The sequence below is a fragment of the Ammodytes marinus genome (genome assembly GCF_949987685.1).
Source record: "Ammodytes marinus genome assembly, chromosome: 14".
Classification (NCBI taxonomy): Eukaryota; Metazoa; Chordata; class Actinopteri; order Uranoscopiformes; family Ammodytidae; genus Ammodytes; species Ammodytes marinus.
The window spans coordinates 9745949-9757558 of NC_137218.1; the positions used below are offsets into that span (position 1 = coordinate 9745949).

The following is an 11610-nucleotide window of genomic DNA, read 5'->3' on the forward strand; positions in this document are numbered from 1 at the left end:
TGTGATGTGCGTACAGCTTTTACATAAAACTATATCTTTATCATGACCCTTCCATTCTAAGAAGGCTTAGTGTGCACTGCCCACTTAAAATAGCCCTGATAGGAACCTGATGACAGCCACTGTCTTTACAGACCGCTGGTAGGCCTGCAGCACACACACACACACACACACACACACACACACACACACACACACACACACACACACACACACACACACACACACACACACACACACACACACACACACACACACACACACACACACACACACACACACACACACACACACACACACACACACACACACACACACACACACACACACACACACACACACAGAAAAGGAAAGCAGCCTTTCAATGCAAAGCTATACAATGTTATGTTCATGAATCTGCAGGGCTTTGAATAAGAAATAAATAGAAACCCCAGCATGAGGCAAGCTGACAAAAACGTATCACTACTTATGCAACTTGTAGCTATGCGAGTGATGGAGAACAAAGCCACGTGACAGTCCTACAAACATGACAGCCAAAGATTGATGAATGCCTCACATGACACACTGAGTTACGAAAGTACACAGTGGAGGAAGGACGCCAAGCCAACCAGGCACCTGAGACTTCACTTCTCCTGTGAGCTAACAAGGAAGAATCACTAAATAAATCGGGTGTGGTGTAAACTTTAGTTTTTTTGCATTTGTAGTATGCAACATCATGTGTTTTCACAGTGGGAGGATTCTGAGATCCACCCAGTGCTGTACTCTCAATATGATTTTCCATTAGTCCATATTTTATTTAAAAAATTGTCACATCAAATGAAATGTAATATTCATGTAATATCAAAATGCTTAGATTTAAAAAAAGGGATGAACACAACCACACACACACACACACACACACACACACACACACACACACACACACACACACACACACACACACACACACACACACACACACACACACACACACACACACACACACACACACACACACACACACACACACACACACACACACACACACACACACACACACACACACACACACACACACACACACACACACACACACACACACACCACAAAGAGGGAAGTCTCCTCAGCAGGCAGCATAGGCAGCAAGGACAAGCAGTCTGTTGGGGGGGACAAAGTTATTGGCTATGGAGCAGGCCGCTGACTGGTTCCAGGGTGAGCCAGGAGCTTTCTGTGTAATGTGCAGTATGCTGTCCCCTGTCCAATGCATTCCGGGGGAACAGGAGAGGCTTTTTGGGCTTTCCTCCGAGGGTCAGCCAACCTGCTGCTCTCTGTGCTATTTTGGAGGGCACGTGGTGTGATGCAGCTTTGGGTGATGCATTATTCAAGGCAACAGGGCTGCAAAAAAGTATATATAAAATCTAACCCTTTGGGCCGATGCCTTTCCTGATATTTGAACGTTCCTTTTTTTTTTGCAGCATCACTGTGGACTGCTCACATCCCCGTCAACAGTCATTTCAGTTCCTTGCTTCAGTACCTTTGACCACCGCAATATACACTTTAATCAAAGGCCAGAAACGTTCTTTACTCGAAATGGATTCAACACAATATCCTGGCAGCTTGATTCATAATATGTGCACTCTTAAACAAGTGATCCCGAGTGCAAACAAATACAAAGTCAGGTAGGTCAGCTGCTCTTTCTCAAACACAATCCTTAGCTGATGATCAGACTACACTGTAAACATCATCATCATCTCTGCAGTCCCACTCCACCAATTTCACCTTTCCTGGGCAGTCTAGAACTCAAGTGACCTTTCCATCCATCACTCCTTGTCTTCTCACAGTTCATGCCTCATGGACGGGAGCTAATGCCAGAGGTATGAAGAGCACAGCTGACCACAGAGTTAACAGAAACGCCTGCTGTCTGCCTGTTTGCTCTAGGATTAAAGCAAGCCAACCACACACACACACAACATTTATATAATTGGGCACAGAGCACCTTAATGGCAATGGAACGTGCTCTGGCACAGACATCCGTGGGCCAAAGTACAAGTTGCCACAAGGTGGTAAACTTTCTGGTCCGTTGGTAAATATATCCACCAGGGCTGACGGGTTCAGTCAGATAGCATGTTCCCCTTGGTGGCACACCTGACCCTGATGAAGCTTGTGTAGGAACATACATACACAGAGTAACTGCACATCAGCTCAGGAAAGAGAGAGTATCCTTCTAATCAGCTCATGATGCATGTCTCAGTCGGGTTTAATTTAGCATTAGAGTGCTTCTTCAACAACAAGTACGTGTACTGTTATTAAACTTGTATAGCACCTTTTCAAACAAGAAATGCACCTCAAAATGCTCTACAATATAGCAATGCATGCATGAACTACAAGAGTGCATTACATTGAAATAGAAAAATATATGGAAATAAAAACAGGGTTAAAATACCATTACAAAAATAAAAATTAAATAACACATGATATACGAAGCAAATAAGGTCAATAAGATAAACATGTAAATGTATTCTTGTTTGACTGTTATTAAGTCCCACTGGCATTTATTTAAGTCATCACATAAATGCCTAATATCGTAGGATGCATTTCAGTATTGTACAATTTAGCTTCTTTAGCTACAACATGCCACTGCAATCATAAGCAAAATTATTTATTTTACTTTTTAATTAGGCTACATGTTGTATTATTGTAGCCTACGTTTTCTACGTCTGGAATTGAAGTACCTTCAGTTCACCTGCTCTGGTGGATGTAGGACACATGCAACCCGTAGAGCGTTAATAACAAAACAAAAATAAGGACCAAGTATTTTGTTTTTGTTAAAGCATCCCCTCCATAGTACAGAAAAACATCCGTATTGAACGCTTTGAATACAAGCGATTATGAAGGCATTTTAACACAGTGCATCCCCCCCGACTGTAGTCTGTCCACAGACGATGACGCCCGTGGACCTGTCTGTCATCAGGACCCAACTGAAGCAATCACATGTGGCCAACACACAGCACACAGTGTCCCCTACTGTGCTTTCCGATGGCACTGGCTAAGAAGGGTACAGTAGGCTATCATCGCAGCCATGGACCTATAAAGAAAGGTCGCAGCCAGCTGAGAAGCCAGCGTTACTCAAAGAGCAACAATATGAGCGACAAAAGAAGCGCGAATGTACAATGATGTATTCGTTGTTTTGCGCTAACTGTTGTAACCACAGAACGCCAAAGGACACGAGGGAGACAAAAGATAAATCAGGACAATGCTTTTCGCAACTTATAAGACAATTAACCGACTTGCTGGTTATGGGTTATGCCACACTTCCCGAAGGGTGAAAGCGTTTATTAACAACTTATTATCACTTTATTACCAAGTGCGCACGAGCTGCAGCACCTGTGTAAACGAGCAGAAAGTGCTAGCTAGCGAGACGAGCTGAGTCCCAACAAGAGACGCTGTGTGCAGCAGCAGCAGCCTCCGCTAATATCTGGTAGCTAACATTAGCACACAAGCTAGCCCCACCAACAGGCACAACACGTATCCCACGTCCCCCTCCACTTTGTGACATTTCATATCAACACAAGTATACAGCGTTGTTTGTAAAGTGAGCACAATGTCCACCCCGCCTAGACTCTGTCATGCTTCCAGACAACCTGGCAAAAGTCATTAATAATGTTAGCCTAACATAAAGGTTACACACAAACCAGAAACAACACACGCACACACAATAGATACCTGAAAGCTGGGTCCTCTTTGCTACATCTCGGGGGCGGCGACGAAAAAGCATTTCTCTTGTTGAAAAGTTTCTGGAAGAGAGTCGGAGGCATTTTGTACCAAAATAAATTCGGTACAGTAGGACTCTTTTCTTTTCAAATCCAAGAGCAAAACGTGTTCCTTGTAACTGTGTCCATGGGTGTCACAGTCATATGACAGGCATTAGTCACGGGAGCTGCTTGGTAACCCACTACATTTTTACATTATTCTGATTGGCTGACCGGACGCTGCTGCTACTAGAAAATACCTGATTGGCTGTTATTTTTGGCCCCAGTACCACGTGGTTAGTGGATTCGCCGTGTTGATGTTTTGTTAGGAATCGTGACAGCATGAAATGTATCCACAGAAATCATACAAGTGCGACTGCTAAGATGCTTGCAAGCTCATGCAAAGACCCTTATGGGAACACAATTGAGTGAACAAGCCAGAGTTGTGCTTAACAAACCAACAAGAACAACTTATGCTTTTATTGTAGGCCTAAAATGATTTAATAACAATTTATTCGACTTTTTTTTTTCTGACAACCAAAAATATGTAGGCTACATTTGCAAAAATACTAACAAATGTAGAAATCCACATAGTGACACTTCCAGTTACATTTTAATTAAGCTTGCATTTAAGATTTAGATAAAGCTCTTGTCATATGACACAGACATTGAACTGAGAGAGTAGGCTGAAGAAATAAAAGCTACACATAAAGATATACAAACAACATTATAAGCTATGTTCACATACAACATTGAAAAACAAACATTGTCAGGATAATACAAAAGAAGGCCACTAAAAATAAATACAAGTCTGACATCTAGTGGTCATTTGGCCTGGTTAAGAAGAAATTACATTTCATTTGTTTACATGACAAAAACACCATTGTGTGGGGGACTACATGAACACATTTGTGAAAGACAAGCTAGCAGAGACAAGAAAACAACAAACAAATTATAATGAAACTAATATACTTCAAAAATAAAAGTTAATATTATACATATACAATACAAAAATAGAATAAATAAAGAAATATTGCAGACCTCTTTCATCTAGATAATTCGAGGAAGTCCCAGACATGACATTCAAATCTTTTGTTTCAGGTCGGTTTTGTGTGTTTAGCAGCTGTGAGAGGAAATGGTGGACACTTTTTCAGTTTAACGCACCTTTCTTTCATCCCCTGAAAGAAGGCTTTGCTGTCAATGTCGGTGGGATAGTCAAAGAAGTTGATGTTCTCTGTGCAATTTTTTACAGGATTTTTCTGGGCCACTGTCAGACGTAACACTTCTTCATAAGTGATCTGACCCGTACTGGATGCATCTGTGTCGGGCTTCATCTGCTCAGCCGGGCTGGACATTTGGACTGGCTCACTGGCATTTGGAATGGTTAATTTGGGGGCTGGGATGAGTTTTGCTCCGAAGTTATTATGTGTGATGGGACTTTTAAAAGTTACCCTCTTCTTGTACGAAAGGGTCCTTCTGCTGCGTAACTGAACAAGCAAATTCATTCATTCATTTAAGAATGACCATTATCCCTCAAATGAAATAGTGAAAATCATATTTTAGATTACATTTAATAGAAAGCCAGGTATATTTTTATTTACCTCTCGTGGGATTTTCCACTGGAAGGCTTCTTCTTTGGATTTAGGAATAAAAAACATAATACAACTGATTAGGAATAACATTCATTGTTAAGAATTTGTCTTTTTTGCAATGAACAATGCATAAATAAAATGCTCATGGTAACGAATGATTCACACATTCTAATGAGTTTTTACCTGATTTACATGTCTGTATTTTGGTTGCAGCTTCAGGTCCTCTGTGTTGCCTTCAAACAGAAAATAATAATAATAATAATAATAATAATAATAATAATAATAATTGATAGGTTTTATATAGCGCTTTATTGCCTAGGCACTCAAAATCGCTTTACAGGGTTCCTGGTTCAATTCGTTCACACACAGTCATACCGGTGGTGGTAAACTACGAGAGTAGCCACAGCTGCCCTGGGGCAGACTGACGGAAGCGTGGCTGCCATTCAGCGCCAACGGCCCCTCCGACCACCACCTCAAACATACAGCAATCATACACATTCACACAAGGCAAGGTGGGTGAAGTGTCTTGCCCAAGGACACAACAACCATGACACAGGTGGCCGGGCGGGGATCGAACCGTTGGATAGTTGGCCAACCCGCTTAACCACCTGAGCCACAGTCGCCCCAAAATAAAGTGATGAAACCATTATGGTCATACTGATGTTGAGCATGCAGCTACACTAAAGCTTTGTATGTGATGGTTGTTAGATTTTCAGCTCTAAGCACTTGAGATATTATTAGGAGCTTTGAGAATGACTATCAAATGGAGCATGCTAGGTGGCTTTTCCGAAAAGAAAATCAACTGACAAACTCACCATATCTCAAAGTTGTTTTCAGCAAGAGTCGCAGAGGCATCTGCAGATAGAAGTTTAATTATCAGACGATTGCCTACATATTAAACAGGCTAAACTTTAGCCATTAGGATAGACTAGTATACAGATACATAAATACTGGATTCATACATAGATATAAAATATAGAGAAGAATAACTACAGAACAAACTTTTTTTTTTTAAATGTACATAGGGGAAGGTGGGGTGATTTGTGCATTTTGGAAGTTGCAAAACCCCTTGTTTCTAGAAAACCGTGGAAGAAATTGGAAATGTGACCACATATTTAAGAAGAGCCATCCATTTGACTCATCCTGTAAAGAAGGGAGACACAAGGAATAAGATATAAGCACATTTAAGCTCAAAAAACTGTGTTTTGCCTTTCAAAGTAAAATTTCCATGATCAAGGTTTTTTGATTATTGTGTCTGAACAATTATAGACACGTTTGAAAACATTTGACACATGTTTTAGTGCTTTGGTATGCTACACTTTGAGTCTATATAGTTAGCACAATGTCAACCCTAAATTGCTGCATCATGCCTATTATCCAAAATTCTGGGGATGGGGTGATTTGTGCGCAAGGGCCTGGGTGAGTTATAAGTAAGTAAGTAAGTAAAATGTATTTATAAAAGCACATTTATGACAGTTTGCACTGTCCAAAGTGCTGTACATAGTGCATTCAGTAGGTAAACAATGAAGGTAAAATAACAATAACCAAAATAAAAGACGTAAAGCCCATACATCCACATAAACACAGATAGTAGTGCAGAGGTAAGTAAGTAGTGCAGAGGTTAATGGGGAGGAAACACCAGGGTGTACATATGGGTTTTGAGCCTTGATTTAAAGGCAGAAATGTAGGGGGAATCACATTTGTCAGGTGGCAGTTGGTTCCACAAGCACGGAGCAACTAGTGCAAAGTACATTTCTGAGAGTTGTGCCAGTGGCATGGCTGTATACGCTGGTCACCAAAAGAAAGTGATAGTCTACAGTAGCTCAGGAGAGAGTGACATCTCAATTCCACTTAACGACACCACTGATGAGAGTTCAGATGGCCAGAAAGATGATGATGGTGACTTTGTCATTGTGAAACAATGACGCACAAATCACCCCACTACGTGGGGTGATTTGTGCGACAAGACAACTTTTTTTCCGAAAGCTATATTTCTTAAACAGTTTATTCCAGATCCAAAGTTTTTATTGCCAGGGATGCACAACATCCTGAAATATATGTACATATTTGAGTTGGAGACATAACTGTCAAGGCCTCACTTTAAAATCACTTTGAGTAAAAAGTTGCACAAATCACCCCACCTTCCCCTAATTAAAATCACATCACAATATTTTTTTACAACAAATGTTTGACTATTGTGTTTTGTCATGTGGTTGAGTGCTAAAGAGAGATCATGTAGTGATGCAGTTAGAAAATGTATTGCCAATAGTGATAAGGATGAAAAGGGGTTAAGTGCAGAATTCCAGCTCTCTGCCCTGGAACATAGCCCATATTAGACATTTTAGAGGCCTTTCATTCTGAAATCCATTAGAATATTGCACGAGAGTGTCATTCTGAGTGGTCTGCTACCACCCTCAAGTGAATTTGGTCTATGGAACCAATATCAATCTGAATTTAGAGCATTTCTCAGAATAAACCCCTAAAACACAATTGAGTAACTGCTAATACATGTTTTAGTTTGTGATTAAAAATCCCTGACAATTAATAATCTCAATGAATCACATTATACTAGCGTTCTCAAACCTAAGATTGGACAACAAAAACCCAAATTGGAATTATTTTCACTGCAAATAACTATTGGATGAGGCCTACAAATGCAACCTTCAGATCTGTAACCACATTTCTTATGATGAAACGTAGTTGGCAGTTATATTGAACAGCAGGAGGTGTGTGAGGGATCTTCTCACTCTTTTACCCAGGATGGTAGAAAGGTTGGGGGGTTGATGGTGATGGATACTCTCGGCGTGGCTCGCATCCAGCAAGGTGGAGTTTTTCATGTGAAGATGGCGACCCAGCAGCTCCTCTTGAATGGGCAATGTTTTCACTGTGAAGATATTTAAATTACTTTAAAAAACTTGGCCTATTATAGAACAACCTTAAATTATGATTATGGATATACAAGAATGCAAACACACACACCATAGCTCTCTTTTCTGAAGATCTCCGGGGAGGGAAGACTGCTGGAGTTTGTAGAGGCAGAGGAATGACTGTCTTCCTCATCATCATCATCATCATCATCATAGTCAGAGTTGAAACTTGTCTCCAACTCAACGCTAGACGATTCATCACTTTCTGGAGTCACAGCCAAGTTTTGCTCTTCTCCTGTCACTGGCATTTCCCCGCCATCTCCCTCCTCAAAAGCCCTGAGGAGAGGAGTGATCCGACCAATCGGTGCCAATGACACCTGGTAGCCACATCTTTTAGCAGCTAGTGCGGGAGGCGAGGTGGCTTTGCCTCTGGAGTTTGCAGACCATGCAGGGCTGCGTGAGCCAAGCACACATCTTCTGCAGTGGACAGGTTTCATTCTGGTCTGTGTGCACAAAGGATAAGCATAGAAGAAGAGGAGAGAGTAAAATAAACAAACAAAATATGGAAGAACCTTCTAGATTCCAGAAAGAGTGATAGCCTACTCAAATTAAAGTGTTAGGCCTAATTGATTACACCAAAGCAATGATCCCTTAGCTCATACTGAGGCCTTTATCCAACATTCCCTTATCAGGGAATGCAGTTAATGGTTTTATGAAGAGAGGAGATATTAAAGCTAGCCTACATATAAAGATCTTTCCACTCATCAGAACACCCACCAGCACTCGGTTGGCTGGTTTGACAGTGGGGGCATTAATCTCCGCCACTCCCGGTTTCTCTGGAATAGCTTCCCGATGAGAGAGAATGTTCCTGTACTCTGAAAAGTGTTGGAGAAAGGAACATAGCCCACAGGAAAGTAAATGGATGGCACTTTCCTCATTACAGTAGCCTACTTTACTTCATAAACAGATTTCAAGTTTTTTAAAACTAGAATGAGATAGGCTTCATAAGTGAGTGCTGATAAACGTAGGCCTAGCCTATGTGAAGTTCATTTAGCCTAAACGATTAATGAATTTAAACAATTAAATACTAGCCTAAGGGGTCTCCAACAGGTCGATCGCGAGCTACCGGTAGCTCGCGGGCGGGTTTTCAGTAGCTCGCCTTAGGTTGACCAACTTGTAAAAAAAAAAAAAAAAGTAACAAGTTAAAAATCTGATGAAGGTAAATGCACCTCTTCCCATGGTCAAAACTTTGCGATTTGCGGTAAATAAATGTTCACGTGTCTCAAAGCATTTCTCTATCAGCTGGTGTGTGTGCTGCTCTGCGGCTCTGCATGCGGCCATGCATGACTAAGGCATGCACTGTCTTTGACCTTTGCATAAATGTATTTAATCATTTTAAGGGGGAAACACATTGTATTTATTATTTCAACTATTGAGTTATTTGTAAAACAGCCTGCTAGTGTACCCATACAAGATTTATTTTCTGAATTTTCAATGCTGCTTTATTTTTACGTTTTAAATTGGGAAATACATGTTCCAAAACGACCAATAACCGTATTCAAAAAGAAATCAAGCAAGTAGGCTAATAATAACCATTAATGAATTATAGGCTATAGCATCACAGTAGGCCTAATTGTCCACAATAATCTCACAACAGCCCCCTATCCAAAAAGGAACTTTAAAAATGTACAACTGTAAGGTCAGTTGTCTGTTTTATCAAAATAAGCAGTTGTTTATTTCTGTAGTGCGTATTGGCATCTTTGAGCAAAATACCCCCAAAATTTTCGGCGCGCCGCATTGCGCCGCGCCTCCTCCACACCTGGGTGGTGACCGCCTTCACTAAGACATTTCCTGGGGAAACACTGTTGTGTCACAATAAGAAGTGTAATATAGACATTGATGTCAATTTTCAGTGATATGTGGCCCACAAAAAGTGTAAAGTGATGTGTTCTTGGACCTTTGATGGGAAATTATTTATGATAAGCATTGGGTATTGCAATTTCACACGTGTACAAACAGAAGCTTAATTCATTTGATGTGTGCTATGCAAATAAATATAAGCGATTTGATACAAGTAGCTCTTGGCCACTTTAATTTTTTCAAAGTAGCCTAGCTCTCAGTTGAAAAAAGGTTGGAGACCCCTGGTCTAACTTGAAGCCTAGTGTTTTATAAAAAGGACAACTGAAGCTCAAACTCAACAGAACTTAAGTTGAACCACATGGGTTAGTTAACTCATAAAGACAACGCTTTTCTATGTGCACCATTTGTTTGTAAACTATGTATCTCTTACTGTCACGTCTGCCCAGTGTTGTCTTCACGGGTGTGTCCCGTCTGACAGGTAAGCCACTGTCACGTTTCTGTCCATTGTATCGACCCATTTTCCGGGAGAAATTGCCGTGCAAATGATGGTCGGTGATCGATTAGGCTACTGCGCAACATACGCTAAACGCTAGACTATAAGAAACACATTGAATCTAAAAGCGTGATATCATTCATGTAAAAATAAGACTGCAAGTTTCATTAGCCTACACTACACCAACGGTTTCCCCTCAGCTCGCAGCTCTCTAGTGCGGTGCCTAGCAACCGAACGCACCTGCAGCGAATCTATCAATCAACCAATGCTAGTGATAAGGTTAGATTTTATTTTGAAAGTCTTCAACTGAAGTCTGTCTTGCTCTAGTGTCAGAGTGAGTAATTAGCCTGCTAATTAGCTTCATTATTCGGCTACAAATAACAACAGTGACACCATAACTGGAAATAGTAATCAATAGTAGTCCTACGCTACTAGGCTTAATTTGTCTTGTAGTTTTAGGCCTAGGCCTAGCTTACTTGACATGTTTATAAAATGCCAAGGGTCCTTTCCATGGCTGGTTGTGACCCTTATGTTGTGGCCTAGGCCTATGGCCTATGTCTAAAGGTTGTTAGCAGTTCCACCAATGAGTTATAGCCTATCCCATCTTAATGAGAAAACATAGGCTAATAGAAATGTCCTTTCATTTAAATGTCTGAGACAGAAGGAGTTTAATGTCCACGATTTTCACAAAAAAGATAATATTAAATAGTCCAATTAGCCTACTACCAACCTTTAGGCTATATTTTGCTACCTTTAGCCTATTTATAGCCTACCTGTATAAATGTAGGCCTGATGAAAACTAGTTCTGCCAAACGTGCTACTTAATCATTGTTGAATTAACAACGACCGCAATAATAATAATAATAATAATAATAATAATAATAATAATAATAATAATGATAATGATAATAATGATAATAATAATAATAATAATAATAATAATAATAATAATAATAATAATAATAATAATAATAATAATAACAGAAATAATAAGTCATGTCAGTCAGTTTACTTTAACATGTAGTAGGCCTACATTAAGCTGTTTTCCAGGGAAAATCTCAATCAAACCGATG

General features: G+C 40.3%; 1 protein-coding gene across 3 annotated transcripts in view; it reads right to left on the reverse strand.

The window, feature by feature from the left end:
* Window positions 1-3797, reverse strand: part of fnip1 (folliculin interacting protein 1) — a gene marked incomplete at its 5' end in the record, with an annotated part of 46195 nt that extends 42398 nt beyond the window's left edge. For 2 of the 3 annotated variants that reach the window (XM_080041024.1, XM_080041026.1), the window contains one exon: window positions 3700-3797. In XM_080041024.1, coding sequence (XP_079897150.1) covers window positions 3700-3791 — 92 coding nt within the window. The remainder of the gene's footprint in view (window positions 1-3699) is intronic. The other variant, XM_080041025.1, reaches the window with a different exon arrangement.
* Window positions 3798-11610: the final 7813 nt, after the last annotated feature.